Source organism: Diabrotica undecimpunctata, chromosome 1 (genome assembly GCF_040954645.1).
Source record: "Diabrotica undecimpunctata isolate CICGRU chromosome 1, icDiaUnde3, whole genome shotgun sequence".
Classification (NCBI taxonomy): Eukaryota; Metazoa; Arthropoda; class Insecta; order Coleoptera; family Chrysomelidae; genus Diabrotica; species Diabrotica undecimpunctata.
In genome coordinates, this window is record NC_092803.1 from 111,233,880 (window position 1) to 111,255,116 (window position 21,237).

The window sequence follows — 21,237 nt, forward strand, 5'->3', positions numbered from 1 at the left end:
ATTTTTTTGGTTATAGAGATTTTTAGTCTTTCAGCTGGCGTTATAAGTCGACGTGCCTTTATAATTTGATCTTAAAACTCGATTGTGCCGTGTGTATTCATTAAATCCTCTAACAGTTGCTTACTATGCAAATTCTATTATTTGATAAACGCTAACAGAAAATAAAATTCTTGGGTCCTATTATGCTTCCTAAAGGGATAATACAATCCTGAAGACGAGCTCCATCGATTGTACCGAAAATTATAGCCTGATCTTTTTTTGAAAATAACTGCTGGGCTAAACCTGTGGAATATGGTTTAACGTTGGTAGATTGGCTTCGGATAGAAGGTGGTGAAAATCGACTTATTAATTGACTCCATAGTTATCTTGGACAGTGGAATCGAAACTCTCGGTGTTGACCTGTCCAGTTGCCGATAACCACGCCATTCACACAAAATTTTAAAAATAATTAAATTTTAAATCGAAAACAATTTTATTTGTGACTTAATAAATATATGCGGATGACTTACAGTATATAGCTAACTTTTGCACTATAACTTAACTTAACACTATTCGTAGATCCCACCTTAAATTGCAAATTTTGCAGGACCAAAGAAAAACGTTGTTCACTATTGTACCGCCAGGAATGGCCTCCACTAAAGCACTTTGTTCAGAAAAACAGTGTTTAGTTGTAAGTTATGTCGATATGTTGTAAGTTGTAGTTATGTCAATGCCTGTAAATAGTATTTGTTGCAAACCAAACTGAGTAAATCGTTGTCATATGTAGACACGAGTATACACCCTTGATTTACACTCAATAGCTATAAATAAAAAGAATCTTCTTCACTTTCAGTCATTTATTTTCGTATTAAAATAAATTAATTAAATATTAAAAACTAACATATCATTCTTATTGAATACCAGTCATAAATGTCCAGAGACGTATTTTTTGTTTGTATTTTTTATTTAACATCTAAAGGAAGTTGTTTTTTAACGATTTCGTTTTCCTTAATTGGATTCTCATTTTCTAGAACTGGAACAGCCTCCACAGGTTGAGAGTCTTCAGAAGCAGGTTGAACAGATACAGGTTTTTTAGCAGGGCTTGGAGTAACTGGTTGGGGTTGTGCACTAGCCCCATTTCCTCCAGTTGGTATTAGTTGCTGTACTTGTGTTCCAATGGTTTGAACAGCTAAAACAAGAAACAACTCTATAGTATGCGAATATTATGAATTTTATGAAGATTCCCTTCTATCCAAATCAGTGATAGGGGAGCACGGGGCACGTTCAAACACGGGGCACCTTGAAACATTGTTCGTATTTCAAATTCTGGCGGGTAAATGAGAACCTGTTACTGTCAGTGGCGCTTCGGTTGACACCAGACCTAGTCATCTTTGTTTCGTTATAATCTCAGATGTAGTTTAGACGCGGCTGAAGAAATTGTGTTTCTGTGTGACAAAACTAAATTGTTACATGCGAACATCATTTGATTTTAAGATAAAAACTTCAATATTTCATCTAGTTTATTACCATTATTTGAAACGTTGATATCTACTGAATTGCTTTCATGCATTTCCTTTTCTATAATTGTTATGCTTTTTGTGAATTTGGCATACAATAGAAAATATGGACGTTTGGGGTACAATGAAATATAACTCGACGGGACACTTTGAAACGTTTCAAGCTACACCAATAATATTTAACCAAAATAAATATTTTTATTTTTGTTCCAGTATGGTTCAAAATCGTCAGAGAAAAAACAATAAAGGTTTGTTTCTCGAGACTGACATGAAAGATGCAGTAGAGCTCGTTTGTAAAGGTCACTCCATCAGGTGAGCAGCAGAATTAAAAAATTTAAACTACGTAACATTATCTAGGTATGTGAAAAAGAAAATGAAAAAAGACAATGAGTATGGTACAAATTTAAAGTATGTTCCGCACTAAAATATCCGACAAGTGTTTAATGTAGAACAAGAAAATAAACTGAGAGAATATTTGCTAATGTGTTCTAAAATGTTTTATGGTCTTCCAGTAATAAATAAAATAAAATATTCAATTTCATGGGACGCTAACAAATCGGCAGGACAAAATTGGTTCTATGGGTTTTTGAAAAGAAATCTATCGCTCAGACAAAGAACGCCGCAGTCAAGGAACGCCTGAGAGATGTAGTTTGTCCTGAGCTACTTCTTTAACGAGGGCAAATGTAGAAGTGTTTTTTGACAATTTGCAAGCAGTGTACAAAAATCCTTACTTTGCAGATGAAACACGAGTATTTAATCTGGACGAAACAGGCACATGCACAGTTCAGAAGCCTTAAAAAAGTTGCCGAAAAAGGATCTAAGCAGGTCAGTAAGTGCACTAGTGCTGAGAAGGGTACTAATACGACAACCTGTTTCATCTCAGTGAGCGGCAACCGTATTATTTGTTGAAGTTATTAAACATTTTATCCACCACTCAAAAAGCAGCCTGCAATCGCCCACTCTGATATTATGCGACAATCACGAAAGCCATTTATCATTGGAGGCCCTTAATTTGTGCAAAGAAAATGGAGTAACTATGTTGACTTTTCCACCACATTACACCAATAAATTGCAACCGTTAGACGTTGGAGTGTTTAAGCCATTCAAAACGTATTACAATGCTGCAATAGATACTTGGATGATGCAGCATCCTGGACAAACAGCAAATATTTACAATGTTGCTGGTTGAGAAAGGAATGACTCCATCAAATATCACTACTGCTTTTAAGAAAACAGAGATTTACCCATATGACAAACATGTTTTCACTGCTGCCGATTATTTATGTAATTACGTTACCGATCGACCAATGGCGGACTTGCCAGCTACTTGTCAGGTAAAAGAGGATCCACCGTCAGGTGATGCTCCTGCTGTAAAAATCAACAACTCAACAATGGAAATCGATGCAGATGCAAACTCCTCAAGTTTAATAACAACTCTCAAGACCCCAGTACTTTTATTACCATCAGTAATGTAAAAATTTCCTTATGCGGACCTGAAGATTTTAAGGGATTTCCCAAGGCAGGGAGTAGAAAAAGCAAAAGAAATGGTCGAGCCAGAGGAAAAAGTATGATAGCAACCAGTACTCCAGTAATGACTTTAATTGTCAATATACCGGCCATATCAACAGCAAAAAGAGAAATGGTCAAACGGACAATCTCATATTTTAATAAGGACACTAGGTTCAGTCATCATCTGAAGAAGAAGATGTAGTCAATTATATTAAGACTGATGACGACTTGGACGCCATTGAAGACATTTTCATTCTTATAGAAGACAAATTCATAGATTTGAATAGGTCACCCATTAAAAATGATTATGTACTGGTGGAATATAAATTAAACAGCCATACTAGTAAGTTCTACGTTGGACTTGTTATGAAAGAAAAGGATAAGAGCAGAGATTTCGAAGTACTACTAGTTCCAGATGTATCAATAGTCGCTCAGAATAGTATTAAGATGATTTTGAAGAACCCGGTTTTTGCGGTATCAACCCAACGACAAAAACAATTTATTTCTTTCGGAATCGACGTCACTAATTTAAATATTGGATAAATACTATATTCAAAGTTTGAATTATTTTTCCTTTGATTTTATTTTATATTATTTTTTTATTATTGGAATAAAACTATAGCATGGCATTTTTATTGGGCATAAACATTTTTTTAAACTTGAATTGATTATTACTCAAAATAGTTAATAATAAGATTTTGATGCTACTATAAGTATGTTTCTAGTATCGAATAGCATCTTTTAAAACACATTTCAAACTCATATACCTACATGCAAAAACAGGAAAAATAAAAAACAAATTTGTGTTTCAATATGCCCCGTGTTCCCCTACCTTCCCGAAAGCGACCTCATTCGAAATCTTGATTTTGCACAGGAGAAGGCAGATATTCTGAGGTCCAGAGTAGATATCCTCCAATGCAATGTCAAGATATCACAATTAGAGATATCGGGAGTAAGATCTGCAGACTTTTTGGAATATAAGATAATCTTGTTGTTTGTAAAGAAGTTGTGATTTGATAAAGTCTAAAATTGGATCATGGTCTAACTGAGTGAAAACTATTCATAGATATTTCTAAAGTAATATAAGGGGGGTGAGCACAATTATCTCACTTGTATTCCTGCTGATTATGCAGATCACATAAAGAAGACCTGTACAAACTTCTAAGAACTCCTCGACTCAATCAAATATGATAAAGACAAATGGAATATCCCTGGCAACGAAAGTCAATACTGTTCTCTTAGAAATGCAGTTAACCTACATAAAATACAACTGTTTTTATGTGTGTGGGACAGCAGAGATGTGAAATCACATTAGACGTAGACTGCACTGCAAGAAACCTTATTTCTAATGAAATGATTCTCATGGCTGAGCCTCTCGTGGGCTCAAAAATTATTTTACTTTCACCTTATATTACGCTTGGTTGGATAAAAAATATTATAAAAGGAATGAACCGAGAAGATCAGGTCTTTAAATAATTAAGAGACTTATTTGCCCTAATTTAGTAAAAGCTGCCCTAATTTAGTAAAAGTATTACTGGACAAATTCGAACAACTCGGATGTATCGTGTCTCTTAAAATCCACTTTCTCCATTTCCATTTCTAGTTTTCCACCTAGTTGTAGAGCTCTGATTGATAAACATTTAAAATAATCAAGTCATTTTAGTATTGTAAAAAATGGTAACAAAGTCGTTGGAACTAACCTATGCTTGCAGAGTACTATTTTTTTGTATATAGAGGTACCCATAATTAACTTACAATACATATGCTAAAAGACGGCGATGAGACTAAGCAAATACATAATTCTCATTAAAGATGAAGTACCTGATGAGACCAACCAAACCAGAACTCATGCAGTTAAAGAAAGTATTCAACCCCTACCCATATTTGTTTCAGATGTAGGTGATATACAACCTCTTCGACAATTGTTAGAAACAATATCCCCTCTGGGATATTCCATCAAATGTCTCTATAACGACCAAGTAAAGATCCAGCCCTCAACTTCTGAATATTACCGAAACATAACCAAAGCACTCAATGAGAAAAAATTATTACACCTACCAAACAAAATAAGAAAGAACATTCCGAGTTGTGCTTTGTAATATGCATCAGACAGCAGATAAAGATGCTTTAGTACATGAGCTAGGATTAATGGGACACGAAGTAACCAACATAGCTAATATACATAAGAATGGATCCAAAATAGCGCTTCCGCTCTTTTATATAGAATTAAAAACTAAGCCAAATAATAAAGACATATATGATGTGAGAGCACTGAAGAACATGATTGTGTCCTTCGAACCACCATATCCCAAACGTCAGGTTCCCCAATGTACCAAATGTCAACGCTACGGTCACACACAAAAATTCTGCCATATGCCTCCAAGATGCGTAAAGTGTGCAAGTAATCATCTTGCTTTACACTGTCCACGAAAAGAACGCAGCAATAACGTAAAATGTGTACTTTGTATGGGAAACCATCCGGCCAACTATAAGGGCTGCAGCGTATACAAACAAATACAAAAAGAGAAATTCCCCCAACTCAGAAAGAATTAAGAGACCCACAAATCAACAAACTAATGTCGGCTCAAACCATTCAACGAAAATTGCCAACCTTGAAAACCTTATGACAAAACTAGTAGAGAGAATGGACACTATGCTTAATCTTTTTATGACTATGATTTCCAAAATGCACTAATGCAACACAGACTCAATGTTTAAAGAAAACATGTCATACCTCACGGTTACTTACTACGGTTGCCTCTTCCGACTGGGGTGGGGATGCTTGAGTTACGTCACCAGAGTATACAAGAATACAAAACCCATTTATTATCACAGTTTGTTCGTGGTAATTATCTTTCAGTTTATTATTTGCTTTATTATTTATCGTTTCTTAAATATCTCAGTTTACTTTATATTTTTGTATTTGAAATTTTGGTATCGTTTTCTATAAAAACTTATTTTGAATTATCGAAGAAATGTTATTTATTGTAGTTGTACATCGTACCTATTGTCTTCGTATCTTTTTATAAGGTAGGTTAAAACTTTAAAACTTCATTGTGTATTAACGTAATAATAATGTTGACGTTATGTAATTCGGTAATTCATTCAATAGTTATTCCAGTATTGACGGAAATTCAGTATAAGCGACAAATTTTCAGTGTAAAATGGAGATTGAAGTCCTAGATTTACGTAAATCCTGCATTAACATTGGATAAACGTTAACAACCGGTTCTGATTAATTTTAAGTACCAAACAGTTTTCCATAATTAGGTATTATAATCCACTAGACATCTTTATTTCATAACTATCTTTACTATTTTCCACACATCAAAGACATAAAAACGACGATTAACAATGTTACGATTCAAATTACTGTACTCTCGTGACGTAATTTCGGGCTTAATGTTCATTGGTTAGTCAAAAGAGGCAACCGTAGTAAGTTTACGAACCGTGGTCTTACCTATTGTATATCATAAAAAATAATGACTTGATGGAATGAAATATATTGTAAGAGTTTCATTGACAGGTAAACCCCCTAAAGACTTATTTAAAAAAAGAAAATAATCACCCTATTGCATTCGTTTTCGCAACTCGAAATTAGTAAGATTTTGCCCATAAAGTGAAGAAAACATTTTAATTTTTTTGTAGAATTATATTGTAAGAGTTTTATTGACAGATAAAACCATTAAAAACTTATTTAAAAAAAGAAAATATCTTTAACGAAAAAACATTTACAGTAGAAATAGTAAATGTCCTTCTGGCGTTATCCTATTCCTAGATTAAGAAAATATACAAAACTATGTATAAACATAGAAACATACAAAAATTGTAATTATTTAGATTTTTTAATTCTAAATAAATTTAATAATTAGTGACTAGATTATATTTTTAAAATGCATAGTTTGAGAACATACCTTGTTGAACTGGATTTGTATTGACCTGAGTTTGTCCGTTTTGTGGTCTGAACGGATTTAATGGACTATTTTGAATAGCGTTTTGAATATTTTGAATTATATTGGTATTTCCTGGTTGTGCCGGTGCACCTTCATCTCCTTGACTATTGGATGGAGGTCTGTTTCCTCCAAAGAAGTTTGATATGGCGTTACCTAAAATAGTAACAAATCAAAATAGCTAAATGTCTTCATGGTACCCTTTTTTTTAAATACTTTTTGTAACCAAACCATAATGTATTAAATCCTCATGGTTATTGTGAATCTATAGCATTCAACGAAGAAAGTTTAAACGAGAGTGGTGACCAAATGAAACAACTATGTGCATAAAATGAGTTCTGCATCAACAATATCGTCTACTCACATAAACCACAATATAAATATACATTCGAAAATTTACGAGGACAAAAATCAACAATAGATTACATACTCACGAACAAAAACTTCACTTCATCAAAAATAGAGAATGTAAGTTTTCTAGCCTCAGCAACTGTGGAAAAAATCATAAACTTGTGATGGCGAAAATACGAATAACTACCATGCAACGATTACTTCACGAACGCATAGAACATACGAGCAAACTCAATATAGAATCCTTATGTATCGAATCTTATCCCAACAGAGGCTTTCTGAAATAACTGCTTCTAATAAAATACGAGATTTCAACGATATTGAAACGGCATGGACAACAATAAGACTCAATTTAGTAGGGGCAGCGTAGAAAGCACTTAGAAGAAGGGTCATTAGAAAAAGAGGAAAACGAAATACAAAGCCTTTAACTACAATTTAGATCACATACAACATAATGAGTACAAAAGTGTAAATAACAGAGTTAATAAAAGAATTCAAGAAATTAAATGAGAACATTGACAAAAAATATATAGAGTCCAAAAGAAAGTATAAAATCTACTGAGAGCCAAAATAAAACAAAAAATGAGTAAAACAACTCACAAGAATCACATCAGAAGAGTAGGAACAATATTTCCAGAATCTCTACAGTGCAACTGAAAACAACACCATAACACAGAAAGCACACTAGGGGGACGAGAACCCCAACCAACATGCAAATTATACCGTTAGAGAAATTAAAACAGATGGGGAGGAAACTAAAGGACAGAAAGACACCAGGTATCAATGAAGTAACGAAGGAGATGCTAAAAGATCTGGGTGATACATTAATAACTATTAACAGAACTAAATATACTTTTCAACAAAATAATTGAAGTGAAAAAAAAACATCTAACAAGTAAACCACAAAATACCGAGGTATGTATTTGGTGAGTGAGGTACTAAAGCTCTTCACCAAAATTCTAGCAGAGAAGTATGTCAACAGGAATCTATGAAAAGCAACAAGGTTTCGGAAACAATAGGTCGTCTATAGATGTAATTTTTATAATCCACCAAATAGTAGAATATATAGACATAGGGTTTGACAAGGTAACTTTCGTGTGTTTATTGACTTAATTAAGGCTTTCGCAAAGATACAGAATGGAAAAGAAGAAAATCAAACCAGTATGTTATGCGGACGACGCAGCTATTATCTTAGAAGATGAGGATAACTTACAAAGAGTACTGTATCAGTTCGAGCAAACAGCAAACAAATATCAACGTGCAAATATCTGTAAAGAAGACAAAGGCCCTTCAATCAGAGTGTACAAGTAATGGGATTTAAATGCTTGAGCTTAAATATAACGAGTGATAGAAATCTAAAAAACAAAGTAAGATCCCAAACATTAAATGCAATAGCAGAATAAACTCTATATGACCGTAAACATAATGAAGAAGCACGACGAGTAAAAAACAGAAGCAAAGAATGAAGAGACTATGTTAACAGAATGCCAGACGATAGCTTAGTCAAAATTGACAAAGAAAAACCCAAACATATGTCGATAGCCTAGACGACCGACTACGAGATGGTATGAAAGTTGGTCTTCTCAACTGCTACTGCTGAATTATTTAAGAAAACACAGGACGTAGTGCTAACGTAAAACCAAGGAGGATGTATGGGGGCGAATTAACACTTAGGCAACCTAGGCACGTACCTAGGGCCCGAAAATTAGGTTTTTAATTTTTATAATCAATTTGTATGCGGAATTATCGCTAAAACGTATCGAAATTATGCTGAATCGTTAATTAATAAAGTAGACCAGTGTGGACGAGCGTTTAACCGATCTTAAAATCAGTGTCACCTGAACTTTACGTTACGTATGCATCTTATGTGAGTTTGGATTGAAAATTGTGAAATTAAGACTTAAGTACCTATAATTGCTTGCAAATAGACTGTTTTGGATTCATAGTTAATACTTTCTGGAATTCCTAAAATAAAAATTTTTTAAGTTTTTACATTATTTAATTAAGATAATATGTAATAAATTAAAAAATATCAGAAATTCTAATTTTGTTTGTGATTGTAATAATGAGTAAAGTAAATTTAATTGAAGATCATTTTCTTCTTTCATTTTATTAAGTAGTCTTTAAAATGAGTTGTTATAATCATTTAAGTGCAAGTGAAAAGAGAAAACGAAAAGCAGATCGAGATAAAGTGGCAAAATAAATGAAAAGCTCGTTACACAAATTTTTAAGTGTAGATGAAAAACAACTGCAACAATTATCATTATTTGTTGAGTATTATTTGTTATAGTATTCGAGTTTTTTATCGAAGTTAATCAATTTTCTTCATTTAAAAAACGTTTCTTGGCTTATTTCAGATGCCCCTGATGATGCTGTAGAAAGCGAAAGTACTTGGGCAAGATTTGATTATTAAAATTGTGCTCGATATTTGCCTTTAATTTTTCTCCAACTCCAGAAACATCAATTTGTGTCCGAAACTATTTTATTAACAGTTTTATAAACGATATTAAATTATGGCCAGAATACTTAACAGACGCCATGTGAAAGCATTATATAAAAAATCCACCATAATCAATTAATGGATCTTTGGAATCATCTTCTATTCGATACAACAAAGGGTCCAAACAAATCACAAGAAAATGAACTATTATCTCCTTCTTCAGAACAATTAATATCGGGAAAAAACTAAAAGAGATTGGTTGAAAAATAGGATGAATTGTAAAACAAATAATAAATGAAAAATTATTGGAGGGAAGTACTTAAACATGTGATACCGACAATCAAATTTATTTCTTCATACATATAAGCATTTCGTGGTAAACATGAAGTGTTTTTGGTGAAAATAATGGTAATTATATAGGTGCTTTGGAATTATAGGTGCGGAAACACATGACAAAATAAGCAAACTTGATTTCTACCTATCTTTTCTCATACTAGTTGAAATCTTGGAGAATTATATTGTAGAATTTTTAAATAATTTAGATTTAGATATCACGAACTGTCGGGGACAGAGTTATGATAATGCGTTTAATATATCAGGTAAAGCTAAGGGACTCCAATTCAGAATAAAACAACAAATTTTTTCTGTCCATTTTATGCTATGCCCAAATCATTCATTAAATTTAATTGGAAACGCTGCTGCCGAAATTTTCATGGAAATGACCACTTTTTTCAATATAGTTCAGGAATTGTACGTATTTTTTTTCCAAGTTCTACACATAGGTGGAATGTACTACAAACATTTTGTAAGAGGAAACACTTAAGTATTAAACCTATTTGGGACACCAAGTGGTTTTTTCGTTGCGATACTGTAAAATCCTGGAAAAATATGAAGAGATTAATATAATTTATCATTATTTTATATAGAAAAATAGTTATTAAATAACTCTATTAATTACAACAAATTAATTGAAGTTTGCAGAATTAGAAGCGGGAAAAAGGCAATATAACTAATTAATCTGGGTATATTTATTTAAATATTATTGTTTGTTTAAATAAATTGTATTTATATTTGTTTGTTTTAATATATTAGGCTTATTTAATTTTTGTACATGTATATTATTGTTTTCCTTTTTTTCTTAAAATCCTAAAATTTAATAGAAATGCATACTACATGCTTTGAAACCAAACTACCAAACGCAAAGTATGTGTCATGGCTGAAAATTAGGCCCGGAATTACAATGTTACCAGTGTATTAGCCTTAGTTCACGGCAGATGTATGGTTTAATTTGATTGTTGTAAAATATATGTATTTACTAGGTAAACAATTACAAATCTTGAATGTTTCTATATTTTCTTGTCTTAAAAAGGACTTAACAAGTTTAGATTTCCAATATACGTTGAAATTAGTAAATAGATTTGTAATTAATCTTAACGTGAAAGAAATACGCCTCTTGTTCTACCGTTTGTTATTTTGTTTTTGATAGACAATACATATTCGTAGATATATTATATTATGGCAACCTAATTTTAGGGTATTTAAGTAAGAAAGATACTATGTAAAATCTTAGAGCAGTTTATGAAAAAACAGTACATGGTGGTGCAGATACAACTTTGAGCTACAAAACAATTAAACGCAAATTTCGGTGAAAATAAAATATGTACTACAATCAAACAAATCTATCTACAACGACCAGGATATCTAGCCCGAGCTCGAGAATCAAATATGATAAAAAGGACCACAACTGCGCAATCGGTAAGCACAAATAAAATAGGTAGGCTAAAGGTCAGGTGAATTGACCAGTTTGTGCGAGATGACGAGAAGTTTGTTTCTCCCAACTGAATAATCCAAGCACAGCAAAGAATGATATGGCTCAGGAAATTTGAGAAGGAAGAAGCCACCCTGATAATGATGATTAATTTTAAGATATTATAAGCGTTGCGTGTTAAGTGTACAGTTAAAATAACTGTATAAAATTGTAGAACAGATTTAATTAATCAGATTTCTACTTACCCACTGATTGAATTACTTGGACTGGTCCATTTTGTTGCTGTGACCCAGTGTCGCCTAAAAATAAGTACTTTATTTAATAATTTAAATTCAAATAAAAATAAGGGTTTTATAATTTTAAATAGGTACAGTAAAACATTCTAAACACTTTCAAAACTCGAATTGAACTTTTTAACATAAAAATTAAATTTATGTGAGTGAAGCTGGATATATAGCATCTAAGTAGGTACTAAATTTGTATAAACAAATAAAATTTGTAGCAGAAAATAGCACAAAATACAAACTAGAATTTTGGTAAAATATATCTTCAGTATTATTATATTTCCTTTTCTTCTCTGTCCTCCTGCTCCTTTTCATCACCCCAGAAATCAGACAGTGTACTTCTCTCCATTCTTTCCCTCCTCTCAACATTATGTTTACCATGTTTCTTTCATCCAGTCCGAAACCCATTCGCCTCTCGAAATCTTCCCTTTCATTTGCTCAATTCTGACAGTTAAAAATGTGGGCGGGAGCGTCCGATACCTTACAAATAGTACAGTCTGCAGAGACAGATTTGCCTCTTCTATTGTGAAGATGCCAAAACTACCATATCCGGTCAGAAACTGCGTCAGGAAGTAGTCTAGTTTCCTGAACTTACATTCTCACCTCGGCCTCAGATCGGGAATAAGCTCCTTTGTCCACCTTGCATTTCTGCTATCATTCGCCCATTCTCTCTGCTACTCCACTATCGTTCTTTCTCTCTTATTCTCATCTATATTTCTATCCATCCTCCTCGCATACATCCTCGCTCGCTCTTTGCACAACAAAACGATCGATATCACCGCTCCAATGACATACCAAGCCTCTTTTGAAACCGTCCTGTATGCGCTAGATACCCTTAGGAGCATTCGCCTTTGCGAAGTCTCCATCAGCTTGGCGTATTTCGTAGTGTTCAGTGCGCTACACCACACAGGGACAGCTTAGGTTACCACCGACTGGAAAACTCCATTTAACACCCTTCTTTTGGTGCTACCAAAAGTTTTTTGGATGTGTATTTCGAGCCTTAGTCCTTCCGAAAATCAGACTCCGAGATACTTAACCGATTTAACCGGTGCAACCTCCACACCTTCCACTATAAAGCGAAGCGAGGAATTGTCCCGGCTATCTTTGAGAAGTAACACCACATGTTTCTGACGTGCTAACTGTAGATTGTTCCCTCTGATTCACTTACTAATACGGGTTGTGTTAGCCGCATTATCCATGTCCGTTTTCTGACTCGCCTTTGCAACTAGTGCAGGATCATCGGTGGATGGCTACCTCAACACCCCGTCGAACAGGACATTTCACAGGATGGGACCTAGTACTAAACCCTGCGTAACACTCTGAGACAAACTGATCCTGGTGTCTTTTTCTCTTATGGACCTGTCAGTAAAGTATCTGTCAATTACGTTGACCAGGTAATCACTAATGCCCAATTGTCTCAGCCTGGACATGATGTTTTCCCATGATGCCATGTTAAAGGCATTCTTGACGTCAAGCAGAATGAGAGCCACCCATCTCTTTGTATCCTGTGTGACTAAAGAGGTTACTTCTGTGACTTAGCTACCAAACTACAAAGGCAAATTGGCCGAAATCGCATCTCTTCTATTTAGAGTTTACTTATCTCGTTACATTTTTCTCGAATCTCTATACCAATATTTCTTAAAACTGTGTCTTTATTTTCTATTCTATCTTATTTTTGTCGACTTTTCTCTTTCCCTTTCACCACAAACTTTTTTTTTATACTTTTTTTTCTTCTCTAGCCTTCTTCTTCACGGCCACGCTTCGTACAGAAGGTTGGCAATGGTCTATACATAAAAATACACTCGACGATGCTCAAAGGAAAATTTAAGGTTAAAGAACTCATTTCGAGAATTCCGATGATAATAACCGCCACTCCATTTGAATTTTGAATTTAAACGAATTTTATATTTGACTCGTCTTGTATTCGCCATGTCGATAAAGTACTCACAAAGTCGATCCCTGAATGCTTGTGGACTGAATATAGAAAATAATTTTTTCTTGCATGGTCAATTGTATGTAGTATGTTGACCAGTAGAGAAACCATCAACTTTGTTTATTCTCGCGTCTGGCAACACAACGAAAAATTAAGTATAGAACAAGGTCCTTCAATGAAGAGAATCATCAATCAAGACACTAGCCCATTCAGCAAATGGTTACTTTCTCGCCACATAAATTAGCTCCTTTTTGAATTTTTATTGAACTTGATTAATTTGATTTTAATATAAAAAAGTTAATGTAACTATAGCTAATAATTCAACAGAATATTTATTAATTTTAAGGTGGTACGAAGTTAGCCGGGTCACCTAGTATGAACTAAAATAAAAATAAATAAAAGTGTGAACAACGCTTCTCGAGTGCCGAGACCATTTCGAAATCCGGATTGAGTTCCACTTATATCCTATTCATATTTTCTGTAAACCATATCTTCTTCAATCATGTACATCTTAGCAGATGTATAATGATTTTGCATGTTAATTTTCTTCCAGAGTTTTTAGTACTCTGTTGACGCTGGGTGTCTATATTAATCTATTCTGGACTGCACACTCAAAGTTTGTATCAAGTAGTTTTTCAACTGTGCCAGTCCATCATTTTGGTGATTTCCCCAGTAAACTGCATAAGTGACGTTAATTAATAGAAACTTACTTAAAGATATTAAATAAATAGTACATACCTTGTGCTCCTTGTGGTGGTTGAATACCAAAAGCATTTTGTACATTACTTACAATGGTACCAAAAAATCCTCCTATAACATTACCAGGCGCTGGAGTTGCACCGCTACCAGGATCACTAAGGTTGTTATTTGAGGTCGTAGCTTGATTATTTGTACCCGTGATAGTAGATACAATGTTGCTTATGCCTAAAAAGTATAGATTATTTAAAAATAATATTTAATAATGTTCTAGTTAATACTTTAAAATTTTAATGAATAGCTATATGAACAGTGTAGTTATTTTCACAAAAAAAGTCTAAACATCTACAATAAACTGTAAAAAATAACTCAGTCTCATCGGCATGCTTGCTATTTCTTTATTAATTCATTCATTAACTTTAATTTTCCTAGGGATTATAGCTAATGCCATGGCGTTTAAAATCCCATTCCCGGTTGAGATAGATTATTCCTCTATGCGTGGGCGTCTCTGTATATGTATTACCTATCCATTATTTCTTTATAATGTGACGAAATAACTGGCTTAATATAAAAGTAGATATTAAGATCTTGAACAATAGAAAAAGACGTACAAATAACATTTAAATATTGAAAAACTGAGGGTTTAATAAAAATCCAAAAAACTAAAAATTTATTTAAAAAAAAAACTGATAAATTAGTAGCACTTTTAGTTGTATTGTAAATCGTTTGAAAAACAGCGTTTCCGTTGATATGTGAACCATTTATGATTTGCGGTTTATTCTCATTAAATAGAGTAGGTATAATATAAAAATGCTACAATAAAATAGTTTGAAATCCTAAATCTACAGTTAATATTTTTGCAGTAAATCATAATTTATTGTTGACAGCAAGTTTTATTTAGTGTCAAACTTAGAAATAAGCGTTGCCAAAACACAGCCTATGTATTTGCAATATGTATAACTGATTGCTCAATCTTCATAAAAAAAACTAAAAAAATTACAGGAATAGTTAGAAAGAACACCTGCATACAGTATCTTGCCATTATCTTATATTCAACATTGGTAATTGGTGAAACTGCTAGTGCTGATACATGTATTCAATATAAACGATACCAGAAAATATGTTAACATCAATAAGTAAAAGTAAAATAATGCACAAATAGTCACATGCCACATGTTATACTTTTTTAAAAATTCAAATAATTTCAAGAGAATTTTTCTTTCTCAGGCTATACCAGTCATCGGAGGTGTATATTATTGACATGTAATTTGGTATTCCGAATGACGTCGGTACTTGAGAAGCGTGATTTGCGCTCAACGTACTTACATATCTTTGGATGTAAATTAAAGCATTAATAATTTGCTTACAGACTATAACATAGCTTTTGCTAAGGTTAGCTAAATTGAACTCATTAAAATATAAATAAAAATCTAAATCTTGACCATCGAGATAAGATTAATATCAACTTCATACTATTTTTTTTATTTGGCGTATTGCCATACATGTTAATAAAAAACATTGTAGTTCATTATATATATATATATATATATATATATATATATATATATATATATATATATATATATATATATATGTGTGTGTGTATACATACGATATATAGATATATAAAATAACATTAGTGCAAAGTATTATGACATATGGGGCTGAAAATTGGTTGATAAACAAGAAAAATAGCAGTAAGATAGTAGCAACAGGGATGGAATGCCTGCGAAGATACTACAGAGTAACAAGAATGGATAGGAGAAGTAATGACGAAATAAAGCAAAGAACATCAATAGAAACAGATATACTATTATAACATATATAGACCAAAAAGACTAAAGTGGTATGGACATGTAAAAAGAACTAGCGACAACAGATGGATAAAGAGAATAACCGAATGGAGCCTCATGAGAAGGAGGAAAAGAGGGCGACCCTCTTGAGGAATGAAGTAGACGACGCCATAAGTAAGAGAGGCCTAAACAATGGAGAATGTGGCAACAGAGAGAGATGATAAACGGTTGAGCGAGGGAAGGCAGTGAATACTGTAGAATCCCTTAATATATATATATATATATATATATATATATATATATATATATATATATATATATATATACTAAAAACACAAAAAACATGTGAATTAAAGATAAGATCAAGAGTATAGAAAGTACTAGTAAATTTGGACAGAATGATGCAAATTTTGATCTCTCTGAATCTAAAGATACATTTAATTAAATGTTACGTGTTGAAAATTAACTTATTTAAAATGTAGTTGTACAGAACTCTAAAAATATCTTTAGTACACAAAATAGCACAAGTATACAATTTGATCATAAAGATGTACATAAAATAACCTGGATCTCTCCTGATTGGAAAACGAAAAACCAAGTAGACCATGTTCTTATTGAAAGAAAACACAATATAATAGTGGCGGATTGTAGAAGCTACAGGGGAGTAGATGCCGACAGTGACCATATATTGTCAATACCCACACTTAAGAAATAAATCCTCTAAAAAAGGAAAACAACAAAAAAAATACTTAGTAGAGCAGCTCCAAGATAAAGAGGTAGAAAAAGAATAGAGAAAGATACAACCAAGAGATTGGGAAGAATCACGATAGAGAACCTAGAGGAGGAATAGGAACAAATACAATAGCCACAATACGAGAGGCAGACCCTGGCATTATGAAAGAAGAAAAAGGAAAGGGAGAACACTGGTTTGATGAGGACTGCAAAAGAATGTTCAAAATGAAATTGGAAATTTTTATCAAGGAGTAAAAAAATACGGGTGACACAAAACAAAAGTACAATGTTTTGCAGAAATAAAGATAGTATGTAAATAAGATATAATACAGAAAAATAAAAAAGATGAGCAAAGTATTTCGATGAATTATTAAACGATAAATGCCAAACAGGAACCGCAATACAACAACGAATACAAGAAACAGAATACAGAATACAACAAACACAAGAATCGACAGAGCAGGAGGTAATAGAAGTAATAGGAAAGAAGTAATAATAAAAGTGCAGGAGAAAGTGTAGCACCAACAGAAAATCTAAAAATAGAAAGATACATATTGCAGCGAAAACAGCTCTATGTATAAAAATTTGGGAAAATGAAAAAATGCCAGAGCAATAAAATACAGCGTTCTTCTGCCCAATTCACAAGAAATGTGATAAAACTCTCTGTGAAAATTACAGAGTAATCGCACTATTACTTCTATAATAGAAGTAGTATATGAAGTATTAGCATAAATTATACGAAGTAGATTAAAAACTTACGAAACAGAGGTAATAGTAGAATACCAGGCTGGTTTCAGACAGGGAAGAATAACAACCGATCAAATTTGTATGATTAAGTTACTACAAAGCAACAGTTATGAACGAAACCTAGATTTGCATATGCTGTTTATTGATTTTAAACAGGCCTATGACTCCATCTCAGAAAACGGACTATACGAAGCAATGAGATCACTAGGAATATCAGAGAAACTAATACGATTAGTTAAAATGACGCTAACTAATACAGTGAATAAAATCATGAAGAATCATAACGTTATTAGAGGATTAAAACAGCAAGATCCTCTGTCGACAGATTTATTTAACCTAGTACTAGAAAAAATAATTAATTACTATTTTAATGGGTGTAAGCCACAATTGAAGGTTAAAGTAAGTTTATTGACGTTCCAATTTCCACTTCGGAAATCTGAAAAGCAAATCTTCAATACTTACAATATCTTGTTCAACAAAAAATAAATTAGATCTATGAAATTACAACCTTTCGCGGATCATGGACAAACTGGCTCTATGTAGAATGATTTCCAACCTTCTGCTTGAATATGCTTGACGTAACGTCAAGCCCTTTGGTATTAAGTTATTGTCTCTACATCTTCGTAAAAATTTGATTGAATTTTGACAATGTGTCAGTTTCTTGTAAAGAATTTCCAATCTCCGAAAATTTAGAATAACGCTGAGCCCGTAAAGGTTTCTGTATATGAAGTTAAATGTGTCGATAGTAATTAAAGTAAATTGTATACTCACACTTAATCAAGCCATTAAGATCGATGCTGGGAATATTTATATTCCACTATGCATCAACAATTTACCCATAATTATTACCACTACTTTTACTCATTGCGTCGAGTAAGGACGATAAATTTCTTTATATTGTTCTGAAGCTATTTTCTTGTGGCATTTTATATATAAGCCTCAATTGAAAGTTAAAATAAGTTTATTGACGTTTCAATTTCCACTTCGAAAATCTCAATAATAATATCAGATTTCCGAAGTGGAAATTGAAACGTCATTAAACTTACTTTAACCTTCAATTGTAGCTTATTCCCATTAAAATAGTAATTACTTTAAAATGCCACAAGAAAATAGCTTCCGAACAAAAATAATTAAAGGAGCCAAGGCAGACAAGCGGCACGATTCTCAACAGAAGAAAACATTACATACGTTTCGCACATGACTTGGTATTTCTGATAATTCCAAGAATAGAACTTCGAAAAATGTTTACAAAATTTAAAGAAGTATAAGTAAGAAGGTGTACATGAGAACTGTAAAATAATTTGGGTTGCCATACTTGCCAATAATGAGGTGTTCAGGAAAATGCGAAATTTCGAAATAACATTAAAAGAAGGAAAACTTCAATGTCAGGGGCACATAATGCATGGTGAAAGATACAATATCCTAAAACTTATCATGCAGAAAAAAATAGAGAGCAAAAGAGCTATAGACGAAGACATTATATATCCTGGCTCAGAAATTTGGGAAGTGGTTTGGACGTAGTTTAAGTCAAATAGCTGCTTAGAGCAGATGTTTCAAAAGTCAAATAGGCATGATAATATTTATTCTCCGAAGCGAATATGATACCTGCATAAAAAAAAAGTATTAAACTAAAATGTGTTTCATTTAAAAAATAACACCACATTTTTTGTAATAGCTAAAATGATTTATCTTGAGGTAAATCAAATAACATAATTTGTCCGACCAGAACTATTCGACTAGAAAATAACAATAAAAATACCACGACTAGCAGGAATTAAAGTTAGGCACATACATTTTTTGTCTCCATAAACTTTGTTTCTAAGTTTGACAATTAATGAGACTAACCGTGAACATTAAAGTACAATTAACGTTAAAAAATATTAACTAATTATATATAAAACTTTTGTATTATTTGAAAGATAATAAGTTAAGACTTAATTTCGTGACATGATAAAATACATGATATTTTATTTAAAACTGTTAATTTACTGTTGTTTAACATTTAAATAGTTCTATGTAGCGCCAGTTTTTATAAATATACACGTAGAACTTTTCAAAAGGTTATGCCTATAAATAGAGTCAGTCTGTGTATAAACAATAAACTGACATAAAATCTATAAACAATAATAAAAGTGACAAAGGTCATAATGATTTTGATAGTAATCTCTTAAAATATTACCGTTATTGAAAAACTGAACGAAACCTTGGAATCCGTTACTTGGTGGTGCCGCTGCCGCTCCTTCATCTCCTTGTCCATTAGGAGGTTGAGCTCCACCGCTGGTAGCACCTCCTATACTCTGTATACTCTGAACAAAGTTACTAGCAATTCCATTAATTCCATTAACGATATTCTGAACCCAGTTATTTTGAGGTTGTTGGGCTACTGGTGTTACTGTAGATCCACCTGTAATATTCACCGATTTTAACAAAGGAGTTTACTTTTACAGCCGATATTTTGTAATTATATATGGGTTTCTAGGTTTGTAGCTTGTGCTCTGGAATTATTACTATCTGATTTTTCGTCGAGTGCTGCGGTAGATATTGTAAAAGAGAATGCAGTATCGGTCGAAGTATTTTTGTCTCTTACTGTTGTCTATTTAATTGCATACATGACCTGACAGTGTCAGACTCATGGGTCAACTGTTTTCGCATCTCATTTGACAATATATACTGCAGTAGTCGACGACTAATTATTTCCATATCTCTGCAATGCCTAATTACTTACCTTCTACTGGCGCAGATTGTCTAATAGCAAGTTTCTGCTTTTCTTCGGAGAAGTATTCGTCAACTTGTTTTTCCAACGTTGCCCATTGTTCTGCTGTGGGACCCAACTCACCTTTATTTGGTTTGAAAGAATCTCTCAAATTTTTAAGACCAAGTCTGAAAATATTCTGAGTCTCTTGTAAGACACTGTCTAAAGTCTGTAAGAGAAAAAATATAAAGTATACAAAAAATGTATTTTGGGAATAATTGAATTAAATAGGAATAATTTCAAAGTTATTTCTTATAATTAATACAACCAAGTATAATTAATATCTGGTTACATTCAAATTTACCTGTGCAGGTTTTGGAGCTGCTTTTTGCAGAACAGTGTTCGAATCGCTAAGCGGTTCTGGAGCTAATAAAGATTTCACGAAAGGTGTCTCTGGAATCTGAAATTGTAAATATTATTTGCAATACCATAAAAACTTTAAACTCTTCATATTAGAGCTTGTTGTTATCAAAAAAAGAAATAATATAAAAATGTTAAGGTATTCAAATTAGAGATCCAAAACCATTAATGAAAAGAAGAAATAATAGAGGACCCATACTTTACATAATACATGATAAGATAATCAGAAAATATGCACAAAATACCAAATGACTAAGAAATTTCAAAAACTATTCTGGTAAAAAGAATATATTTGATTTATCGGTACAAAATAAGAATAATTATTTCTTATTATGTTTAACTGATTAAGCAAACAAGTCTGCTTGTAGATGCCGTGGTCTTAATATTTTTTTTACTCTAATCACTGTCGATAATTGGCAATATCTT

At 32.7% G+C, this 21,237-nt stretch overlaps 1 protein-coding gene across 2 annotated transcripts in view; it reads right to left on the reverse strand.

The window, feature by feature from the left end:
* Positions 1-818: 818 nt before the first annotated feature.
* Positions 819-21,237, reverse strand: part of LOC140452423 (uncharacterized) — a 33,601-nt gene continuing 13,182 nt past the window's right edge. Inside the window, exons 3-10 of one of the 2 annotated variants that reach the window (XM_072546678.1) lie at positions 20,756-20,851; positions 20,425-20,620; positions 19,879-20,103; positions 14,470-14,655; positions 11,760-11,813; positions 9,215-9,271; positions 6,920-7,111; positions 819-1,168 (exon numbers count right to left, since the gene is read on the reverse strand). In XM_072546678.1, coding sequence (XP_072402779.1) covers positions 942-1,168; positions 6,920-7,111; positions 9,215-9,271; positions 11,760-11,813; positions 14,470-14,655; positions 19,879-20,103; positions 20,425-20,620; positions 20,756-20,851 — 1,233 coding nt within the window. In that variant the 3' untranslated portion in view covers positions 819-941. The remainder of the gene's footprint in view (positions 1,169-6,919; positions 7,112-9,214; positions 9,272-11,759; positions 11,814-14,469; positions 14,656-19,878; positions 20,104-20,424; positions 20,621-20,755; positions 20,852-21,237) is intronic. The other variant, XM_072546685.1, reaches the window with a different exon arrangement.